We start from the raw sequence: 11,110 nt of genomic DNA on the forward strand, positions 1-11,110 counted from the left end.
TTTTGTAAATGGACCCCACAAAAAACTAAAGAGTGGAACTTGGAAAGTTTGACAGCAAAGCAGTGAGCTCTTGGTGGTTGGATGCCGTTCGTCCTTTTGGATGAACGGCATAGGGGCAACCCCTGACAGGCATTACAGAAAGTGGTGCCCGTGACCTGATCCCCACTGGAGGTAATAATGGCGGTCACGTGGCCGACATGCATAGGGGCACCACCAGTAAGTACTGCTGCAGGCAACTAGGTTGCTCTGAAAAAGCTGACCTCCCTCAACGGATGACATAAACTCATACAAGTACAACAACCATCATGTTTTTCACCCTCACAAGGTAACAACGAACAACTGATCATCCCTTTAATAATACACAGCCCACCAAGGACCCATCACCAAAATTACACAACAGATGATCACCAAATTCAAAGCCTTTCTCATTTTCTATCCTATTCTTTCATTTACATGATATCTAACTCAAAACAATAGCCTCCCCCCCGCTTACCCCTTTGAGCGTGGCCAGGATGAAATGAAGTGAGTTGGCCCCATCATACGCTGTTTTGTGAGATAACCTCACCAAACTTGAGGAAGAGATGGCCATCGGAGGTGCTCATGCTCTTCGTACAAGCAAGCATGTCGGCCTTGTTGAGATTGGTGTACTCGTCCATGTAGCTCTTGTAGCCCGTGTTGGCTGAAGTCGGCCACTGCGGAGCCGCTAGCCCTGTTGCGCCTTGCTGCTGCTGTTGCTCCTTGGTGGTGTTAGCATTGGCATTGGTGAGGCAGCCGAGCACCCTAGCAACCTCGTGCATGGTTGGCCTGTCCAAAGATTGCTTTCTGGTGCACAGGAGGGCCAGTTGGAACACCTTCTTCACGAAGCTCAGATCGTCACATGTGGCAGAGATGTCCGGATCGAGGGTGTCCATGACTGTGTTGTTGGCAGCCTTTGAGAGGATCTATTAAACAAAGTTGGAATAGTTGAGTCACTTTAAGACTGACCCTGAATATCCTTATATATATAACATGATATATATATATATATATATATATATATATATATATATATATAGCTTAAATTTTGCACCCACTTCCCTAGAAACCTAATGATTAGTTGGGATATTGCACTAAACAAATTCTAAATATCCCATTCTTCTGGACAAGAGCACATTACTCACAAATACCTTAGAATTTTATTACTCAATATATATATATATATAAGAGACGCAAACAATCAGTATTCAGTAATAAACAGCAGAGAAGTGAGAACCAGAGAATCAGCAGTTTCCATACCAATTGATGGAGGTTGGACTCGTTGTCCACAGCCTTCATGCCAGTGAGAAGCTCAAGGAGGACAATGCCGAAACTGTAGACGTCAGATTTCTCATTGAGGCGGGATGTCCGTGCATACTCTGGATCTATATATCCAATGGTGCCCATGACATAAGTGGAGGTGTGGGTCTTGGAGATGCAGAGGCTCTTGGCAATGCCGAAATCAGTTAGATGGGGTTCAAAATCCTTGTCCAAAAGGATGTTGGAAGACTTGACATCCCTGTGGACTATCCTCGGGTTGCAGTCATGGTGGAGATATGCTAGTCCTTGAGCAGCTCCGAGAGCTATACGCAAGCGCGTTGGCCAGTCCAACCGCTTCTTCTTCACAGAATTACCTGAATGCACCACATTATGCTGGAAAACTCAATAACCAACATCCCTAAGAACTAGCATGATTTAATCTGAAAAATGACAATTAAAACATAAAAGTGCTCAGTCAGAAAGATAATTTTGGTAAACTACATTGCAGAGTCACTCACCATGCAGAAGATCCCATAGGCTGCCATTCTCCATGTAGTCGTAAAAGAGGAGGTTCCCGAAGGGAGAGAGGGAGTACCCCTGCAGGCTCACAAGGTTCCTGTGCTTGATGCTGCCCACTGTTTCCAGCTCCGTTTCGAACTCCTTCAGGCTTTGAGGATAGTGAGAATACATCCTCTTGATGGCCACGGGCTTACAGTTCTTGAGCACACACTTGTAAACCGTGCTAGATGCACCATAACCTATTATGTACTTCTCGCTCAAATTCTCTGTCATCCTCATGATGTCTTCGTACACGTGAAGGGCCATATTCATATGAAGAATGACCAACTTCGGGGTGGTGGTAACTGCAGTTAATCAACAAGCGCATAACTAGAAGTAGAGAGAAAAAAATAACACAAATGAGCTATTTTGCTCTCCTCAGTTGGCTTGATGATTATTGGCATAAAGGGTGGTGGACCTCAATGAATTCAAAATGAGTACAAAAACAGATAGAAGAACACAAGATATAGGACAAACAACGTCTTTGGAATTGAAGCCCAAATGCTAAAAAACATAAAGTGTTTTCTTTGGGGAAACTACGATGAATTGGTGATAGTCAAATAGTTGGCCAGCAATATCTGTGAGGCCCACATGTACCTATAAATTAGCAAACCTGCCAAGGAAAGAAAGAGAAACAAGCCCACCAAAGATGTTGGGCCAACCATCATCCACCAACCAGTTGTGGGGTGAAAATTCCCATAACCCCACTGTCATTCCCATGGCCTTTGAAAATTCAAATCCCATCATTCGCATTAATCAGAGGCTAAGAGGCTTTATAGAATTCAAGCGGGCATGCCGTAACAATGGTTCACCACAGAAAAACAGGTTGGGTATTATCAAGAACTGCGCAATCTCGTCAAACAAACCTGCCTGTCCAGGAAGAAAAGATGTACCTGGTTTGCCTTCAGAATTTTCAGGAAATGGCTGTGGCTTGTAAGGCCGACATGCGGCAAGCAAGATCATCAGGAGGAGAACAAGCGAGCCCAGTGCAATTCCCAGGATGGCAGCTTTAGATATTGGAGCTGTAAGTTCTGTCACAGCGTAAATTTGAAAGGAGCATCCAATGCAATGGAATCATGGAAAAGAAAAACAAATACAGAACACAAGCAATTTTCAATTAAAAGGACTGCTATATGAGCTATTCACATCCAACAAAGAAGCTTTAACTCTGCAAACAGACTAAATTCTTTGAGAAGTTCATGTGGAATACTAACCCATTCTACCGTTAATAGCTGGCTAAGAGATGTAACTAATCAAAAGTGATATGAAGCTTCACTGTTGGTCATTCAGGGTTACTCTCCTACAAAGTTAACTAGTTATATACCTAAACTCGGTGGGCTTGAAAAGTAGAAAGCAGACACAAATTGATTTTTGGGACACCCAAATGCGCAACACAATTAATACAGTTCCAGTGCATGCAATCGAAGACACAGTGAGAGAGAGAACTGATGAACTCAAAATCTGTAGGGAGCACAAGTTCTTAAAATCTCAATGAACTTAAAACTATTGTTGTTCACAAATGCTAACACACTATTTTGGGAAAAACTATTGCTTAAACGTGATTCCATGCAAGAAATAAATGGATGTGGACCTGATAAACAGGTTTGGCACAGAAGACTTGTATCTATGCAGGAACATTTGTTTGAGGCAAACGAAGACAGTGCAACCAGTTATGCACACTCATGCAAAAGGGACTTCAGGTCAGTTGAAGTTGTAATGCTTGATTGTTAAATTTTTCTCTTCCATCAAAAAAGACACCAACACAAGTTACAAAGTAATAACAGCCAAAGTAGGTAAATACAATAACATCCTCACAGAAAGATTTACAAAGCTATTATGTGATAAACGATGACCACACAGGATTATACAGGAAACTGGCTGAACTTAAATATGTTCCAACTGTACCAAATACAAATAATTACCCTTCATAGGAGTATGAGATGAATGGCACAGAGAAACAGTCCAATAACCACAAAGGCCAGGGTTACCTAAGAAGCTGCATAGACCAGGAGACTCGTTATGATTGAACAAGAAAACAAAAGGAAGCAAGTCTCTAAATGAGAAAAAAGGAAAGGTTGACAAACCTCGCTGGGGGAAACCTTGAAAAATTGTAGCTTGTAGGAATATCACCAATGAGGTTGTTGTTGGATACATTTCTGTGTTGTCAGGAAGAAAACTATTAAAAACTGCCAGTTTGTAGAAACAAGAAAAGCAGATATTGCACGGGAGTGCTCTTACAGGAACGTAAGACTGAAGCAACCAGTTAATGAAAAAATATCACCAGAGAGGTTATTATTTTCAAGTCTCCTGCAAACCAAAACAAGCAAAACCCCATGATCATTATTTAAAGAGCCAAGAGCTCAGCCCAAGCACTAACACGAGCATACAAACTGTTCTCAAATAAAGGAACTAACTAAATTTTCAGGATGAATTGGAATGAACAAGAATATCAGATTGTGAGAACCTACAAAGAGATCAGATTCTGCAGCTGTCCAAGTTCCCGAGGTATTGAGCCCGACAGACGATTACTTGATAAATCTCTACAAAAGGACAGAAAACAGAACTACAATATTAAAATTGTAAAACATAGGCAAATTAAGACAAGAATCCAAAATTTCAGACCGCCCTTTGTGTGGAAACCAGTATACATACCCTCCAAATCGTACATTCAGATTTGGACCAGTCAATGTGCAACCATAGGAACCAAAATTACGAGGAAGTATCATCAACAACAGTATAACATTTATCAAAGAAACATATTTCCAAGGGCCAAGCATCAGTTCCTCCAACGTAAACCACAAGTATGTTGGAAATTAGCTAAGTTCCAACCCTTCTATATTAAAAAGGCAAACCCGCTATTAAGTTTAGAATCCAATATTAAGTTCGGATGTTCTGATCAAGTTACACTTACTACAGACATGATTGAAAACATTAACCAAAAGACTAACGATTAAGCTCTATTAAGAGTCCCAAATAATAGATCTTACATTTCCATGACACTTCTTAAATTTCCAAATTCAGCAGGAATTTGCCCAACCAGAAAGTTTCTGCTCAACTTCCTGAAGAAGAGAATGCAGCTCATGAGGAAGGACGATCTAACAGGGAAGGAAGCACAATTTATGCCCATTTGCATGTGTAGGAAGTGTTCAGTAAACTAAGTTGATAAAAATTGATTCGATTAGAGAAAGGAAAATGTTTTCAACAACCGATGAAATTGTTCCCAAGAAAAAACGGAGAGCATGCTTTCTTATTAAATCTTTGAGCGAGCGAGAGAGAGAGAGAGAGCTTTACAGTTTAAGAAGATGTTCCAAGTCACCGATGGAAGGTGGAATAGAACCAGTGATCTTGTTATCAGAAATATCTCTGAAGATCCAAACATGCACCTCTTTATACATGAAAGATGAAATTGAAAAATACCGGACAAACAAATGTTAAGTACTTACAGTGTATCCAGATTACCCATACGAGACAACTCAACAGGTATGATACCTTGAAGATTATTCGAAGATAAATTCCTGCACATGTAAAAGTAGATACATCATCAGAATTTCTTGAAGGCACAAGGCCTGGATCAGCCTTCATACCACTGCAAGCCCAGTGCTCTGATAACAGGAAGGTATTTCATGGACTCACAGTAAATCAAGCAGCAGGACAAATAAAAATAAACATCAAATGGTTGGTTTTGGTACCACTGGCAACAACATTGAGATTAAAAGAACCAGATCACTAACAATAAACCTGCTAACAAGACATGCCAAATTGGTACCCATCTGATAGGCAAAAACAATTATCCACTAACAGCAAAAAAACTTACAAGTATGACATAGTTTCCAGCCTTTGAAAAGCAGGTGGTAAAGATCCATTCAACCGATTATTGTGCACATTGCTGCATTCAAACAAGTGTATGTATCGCAGAAATAAATGTGGAAACAAAATAATTAAAACCAAGTGCAACAAAAAATAAGTTAATTAAGAACATACAAGCTATTCAGATTTACGCAAAAACTGATATTGTCCGGTATAGACCCCTCAAGGTTGTTATCAGCTAGGTTTCTGCAAAAGCGTGTACCATTAAATTATGCAGCAACCAAGAATCAACAACATAAAAACAAGATGGAAGACCCAGTAACCCAAGAACGGTATCAAAAGGACTTACAGGTTATACAAGTCAGTCAGCTTCCCAAGTTCAGGTGGTATGTGGCTTGATAGGTGATTATCATGTAACTCCCTGTGGGTGAACAAACAACACATCATGTAACATTCCCACACTAAAAATGAAGAAAACAATATAAAGGAATGCTCCTCACAGATAATGAAGCTTAGTCATGTTGCCCAATTCAGGGGGGATGGATCCTGTCAACTTGTTACCATGCAAGTATCTGAATTTTAAAAGTACACCCAGTAAATGTGAATGAAGAAGACAAAAAAGAAATGTAAAAGACGGACACTACTTTTGAGAATACAAGCACATCACAATATGCTATTAAAACCCACAATCTCCACTGAAGGCGCAAGTAAACCAATTTTTTTTGGAAGACAAGACACTATGGATGAACAACCTAGTAACATTTTTTTTCTGAAATCCGAAGAAAAACTTTTGGAAGTAGTTGCAACAACAAATTTCCGTCTCTTAAAAGCCTTCGGCCTTTGGTCTTTTAAACCTTCCGTCATCATTAGTTTGTTAACATTTATCTGTTGTTCCACCTAAGTATGGAATAAGCAGGAGAAATTCTATCATGAAAAAAAGCAAACAAAATGTTCAAGCAGCTCATTCTCAAAATTCATGAAATTTATCAAGGTACACAACATAATACCTATCCATTGGCTACAAAAAAAATTACAAAATTTTGAAGAGAAAATGAAAAGAAAATGAATGTAGCTTTGATTACCGTCTAGACAATAACAATCAATCTAAATCTAAAATAGGACAGAAAGTCTGACCCTGATTAGAAACATCAACTTACAGTTTCTCTGTGTAAGTCAAATTTCCCAATATTGGGGGAATAGGACCAGTCAAAAGATTGCAACTCAAGTCTCTGAAACAAAAAAAAAACAGCAAGTTATTACAAGGCCTCATCCATCCTATAGTCAAGGTACAAAAATAAATAAAAAGGAAAGAAACCTTTTGACACAAGTTTCACTAAAAAAGATTGCATTTGATATCTGAGGCTGTACTTTCTTGAACTCAAAATAGTAAACATTCAAAGACTGAATCTATCATGCCATTTATTGCAAACTATGAAGCTTATCTTCTATATGAGTTGCATGCTTACTTATCAAGCAAGTAAAAATTCACAAGTTTCTGATAGAGGTGCTCACAGAACAGCAAGAGCTTGCATCAAGCCAATCACAGATGGGATCTCTCCACTCAATCTGTTCCCTTGAAGTGATCTGGCACCAGTGCAAAAAATCAGCAAATCTGTCATGTGCACAACTCGGATAACTGTTTCAAATTATTAAAGACATACAGAGTAGCAACTTGAAGAAACCCTATGTTGAATGGGATCTCTCCAACCAGCTGATTGTACGATAAATCCCTACAATAAGAATTGCCTTGTAAAGTTGATTAATAATATCCATTTTTGGAAAAGAAAACCAACAGCAAGAGCATTACAGCCATACGTACAAAACTTGGAAACTGGTGCAGTTGCCAATGTTCTGAGGGATGCCGCCCGTTAAGCTATTGTTTCTTACATCACTGCAAGGTTTACAAGTAGAAAAAGCAATAAGCACAAGATATAGTGATTGCTCAGATTAGGAAAGAGAGTAAAGCAGGTTTCCTCCAATAAACAGGATAGATAACTTACAAATACCAGAGTCCTGTCAATTGGCAGATATCAGGTGAAATAGTTCCAACCAAATTGTTCTCCCGCAATCCCCTGTATATCAACAAGACCAATTATCAACAATTAAAAAAGTTATTCAGACAGCTTATGCAGCATCAAGTTTTGAAACTTACAGATACTGCAAAACTTCATTCCAGTATATAAGCCTGGGTATCTCACCAGTCAAGTTATTTTGTGCTAGATCCCTGGGAGCATGAAGGAAGATGTTAAACATGTCCAGTGAAATATGAATCGAAGTGAAATGTAAATGGGAAACTTACAATATCTTTAGGTTAGGAATTTGTGATAGTGTTGAAGGTATAGGTCCCATCAGCTGATTGTTTTTGAGTATCCTGAAGTGCCAAACCATCGACATCTAACTGAAAACTTGTAATGAAATTGAGCCAAGAACTAGAGCATGAAATAATGGTATATTCCAGGAGAGGCTTACAGGTTTTCCAATTGCTTCAATTTTGAAATCGAATACGGGATATCACCATAGATTTGATTGGAGGACAGATCCCTGACACCAAGCCAGCAGATGAATAGATATCCACAAGACAAAAACCAGTTTAAGAAAATAATAAGTGGCTGAACAGGAAGTTGTACAGAATTCATGCATAGCTGAAAGGAAAAAAAATGAAAAGATAGATTTGAAAAGTAAAAATTCTGCAAGCTATTGCAAATGAAGAATGAAGCAGGTTATTCTTGAATAGAGATGGAAATTCTGATCAGTTAAACATCTCATGATCTCCCAAGGCAAACAATACTTACAAGTATTTTAGTAAAGAACAATCCCCGATTTCATCTGGAATTTGACCAGAGAAATAATTCCCCTTTAGGTCACTGCCCAAGAACATGGCAAAAGGGCACAGAAAACGAGTTAGGTTCATCAATAACTCACATCAAGTTGTTAAAACAGGGTTGAAATAGCCCATGATTGATGTCCAACATACATTGAGATAAGGCTTTTGAGCTCTCCAATTGATGGTGAAATTTCTCCATGAAGATTCAAACTTGAAAGGTTGCTGCCGAAATTGGAAGGAATTTGATTGTCAGGCAAGAGGATTCGCCCATATATATAGCAATGATAACGAGAAATTTGGCTTGCAGATACTTGAGGCACTTACAGTGAAACAACATCGAATGTTGCATTGTCACAGGTAGCACCCCTCCATGAGCAATAATCAGCAGATGAAGCATCAGTCCAGTCGTATAGCACATTATCTACATCACGGAATAATTTTTTGATCTCCAAAAGTGTCTTACCTGTACATGTCCAAGCGCCATGAAATATTAAATTAAAGAAAAACCCATCAAGTGCATCAACTTGTTAAGCAGCTCCACAAGACATGGTTGAAGCAAAAAAAACAGAACTTGGATTTTGACACTCCAAGTAGGTGTATGGATGCGCCCACTTAAATAGAAGAGCCAGATATATTGAAACTGGGATTCGCAACCAAAATACCAGAAGAGAGGGGAACGTTGGGAAATGGACTTGTAGAGCAAAATGCAGTTGCCCACCCATTTCCACAGTGTAAGTACGGTATGCATTCCAAACAAACACCCATTAAAGATAATAACGACGGGCGGATTAAAAGTGTAAAACTCAACTCCTCTGAAAAGAGAAGACCTTAGTTGTAGCAGCAATGATGTCCCTCGAACAATTAAAAAAGGAAACGAAAACTTTAGTCGTTGCTACCGGGAAACAACCTGGTCTACGCATTCATAGGAAATCCGAACAGAGAAAGCCGCGTTTTGAACCAAGGCCGTTTCTGAGTGGATGGTGGGAGTTGGATATGGCATCATTTCTCTACTTTACAAATTATGCGGAAAATTGATTGAAAAAACAAACAAAAAGGGATATCATTAAAAAAAAATCCGATAATTTATTTTCCTTTATAATCACCATTTTTCATTTTCTTTACTGAATAGAATTTACACAACATTGTCCCTAACTGAAAAGCAGAGATTTTCGATATATTTTAATGAAAAAGAGAAAAAACGAAAAATACCCCGTGGAAGTGCGAAGAGAAACCTTTTAAAAAAAAGGCATAATAGCATTATCCTTAGCGTAATGCAAGCCGGGGGCGAGGGGGATCGAATGAGATAACCGGACAGTTGGGCCGCGCTAGCTTATCCAAGAGGTCTCGGGTTCGAATCGCACGGAGGTTTATCCCCCAGATCGACAATATAAAAAAAATTTGTTGTTAAGGCACTGAAAAAAACTAAAATTTTGGTTAACGAAAAAATACTCGAGGAAACCTGTTAAGACACTTGTCATCGGCAACAACAAAAAAAATCAATGAAAGATAGCACGTTATCCAGAGAGAAATTTAAGCAAAAAACTAGGATGGTCACGATCCATTTCTTCGTACAGACTAGAGAAGAGGATTCCTTCTGTCGGCATCGAACAATATGCAGACTGGAATGAACAATATGCTTCTCTATTGCAACTTAGAACCGAGAGAGAGAGAGAGAGAGAGAAACGAGATGTCATTTCATTCAAAGAAGAAAAACAGTTCAAAATCGTCAATACATCTTCATTTGAATAGTTTCAAACTTTTGATGCAAAAGATGACAACGAAATAGTCGGGAAAATCCTACCACAACAATCTTTTGAATGTTTTCTCAAAAACTACAACAACAATCAGCTGAATCTATCCCAGAGTCCAAAGAAAGAAAGAACGAAAAAAAAGAAGAGAAAGAATAGAACAAGAACTCACCGTCGTTCGAAACGGCAAGAACGCAGCTGAGCATCCCGAGAAGAGCAAACAGCACAAAGCAGACACTGACTCCCTTCTCCACCTTCCCACAAAAACAAGCCATCCTCGTCTTTCCACTCTTCCACCTCTTCTTCTTCTTCTTAGAATGACCTCATTGTTGAAGAAAAAACCTCCACCGAGTCCCTCTCATTAGCTTCAATCTCCATCTTCTTTTTACCCTCAACAGATAAAAAAAGAAAAAGGAGATAAATCCCAGAAAGATAAAGGATGAGAGAGAGAGAGGAGCAATAAATCGGAAGGTAAGAAATAAACCGAAAAGAGGACGTGTTGGGCTGTCGTTCAGTCACATCTTTGTGGCGTCTGAATACAAGCAAGTACGTCTCGCTCGCAGACACCCTGCTGCTGCTTGTTGCAGAAGACAGAGAGAGAGAGAGAGAGAGAGGAGGTGAGGTGGTGGGCAGACGCCCTCCGGATTTTCTTTTGTTTTTTTTTTTTTGTTCACTTAATTGCTATTTCTATCTTTATTGATTATTCATTATCGTCATTATTTGTTAATTAACACCATCTCTCTCCCAAATACATTACTACTTCGCTTTTATCGTCATTCCCCACAACCTGTTTAATCTCTCTCCGTCATGGCTCTGCAATTCTTTTACTGTAGAGAGAGAAAGAGGCAAAGAAGCACAGCTGGAGGCGGGCTGATAGGGCACGGCCCACGAAGGTTAG

At 39.3% G+C, this 11,110-nt stretch overlaps 1 protein-coding gene across 5 annotated transcripts; it reads right to left on the reverse strand.

Annotated features, from left to right (window-relative positions):
- Positions 1–326: 326 nt before the first annotated feature.
- On the reverse strand, positions 327–10,866 carry LOC149816030 (uncharacterized). Of its 5 annotated transcripts, none has more exons than XM_089987580.1 (27): positions 10,385–10,866; positions 8,789–8,927; positions 8,615–8,686; positions 8,433–8,504; positions 8,110–8,181; positions 7,940–8,011; positions 7,793–7,864; positions 7,641–7,712; positions 7,460–7,531; positions 7,302–7,370; positions 7,153–7,224; positions 6,798–6,869; positions 6,141–6,212; positions 5,990–6,061; positions 5,815–5,886; positions 5,648–5,719; positions 5,277–5,348; positions 5,125–5,196; positions 4,821–4,892; positions 4,302–4,373; positions 4,072–4,140; positions 3,918–3,989; positions 3,756–3,829; positions 2,727–2,864; positions 1,794–2,138; positions 1,276–1,649; positions 327–941 (listed from the first exon to the last, which is right to left on the reverse strand). In XM_089987580.1, the coding sequence occupies exons 1-27, from the start codon at positions 10,485–10,487 to the stop codon at positions 537–539; spliced, it is 3,012 nt and encodes a 1,003-aa protein (XP_089843706.1). In that variant the 5' UTR covers positions 10,488–10,866; the 3' UTR covers positions 327–536. The 5 variants fall into 5 exon arrangements, with proteins under 5 accessions (XP_089843706.1, XP_089843707.1, XP_089843710.1 ...); XM_089987581.1 differs by having other exon boundaries at positions 2,727–2,855; positions 10,385–10,603; XM_089987584.1 differs by lacking the exon at positions 4,821–4,892 and having other exon boundaries at positions 2,727–2,855; positions 10,385–10,603.
- Positions 10,867–11,110: the final 244 nt, after the last annotated feature.

Source organism: Nuphar pumila, chromosome 14, assembly GCF_984573655.1.
Source record: "Nuphar pumila chromosome 14, dmNupPumi1.hap1.1, whole genome shotgun sequence".
Taxonomy (NCBI): Eukaryota; Viridiplantae; Streptophyta; class Magnoliopsida; order Nymphaeales; family Nymphaeaceae; genus Nuphar; species Nuphar pumila.

Coding starts and splice junctions, on each gene's coding strand:
- LOC149816030 (XM_089987580.1), bottom strand. CDS start 10,487: ATGGCTTGTTTTTGTGGGAAGGTGGAGAAGGGAGTCAGTGTCTGCTTT. Junction 8,012..8,109: donor TTGAAGCAATTGGAAAACCT/GTAAGCCTCTCC, acceptor TTGGCACTTCAG/GATACTCAAAAACAATCAGC. Junction 6,062..6,140: donor ATGACTAAGCTTCATTATCT/GTGAGGAGCATT, acceptor GTTCACCCACAG/GGAGTTACATGATAATCACC.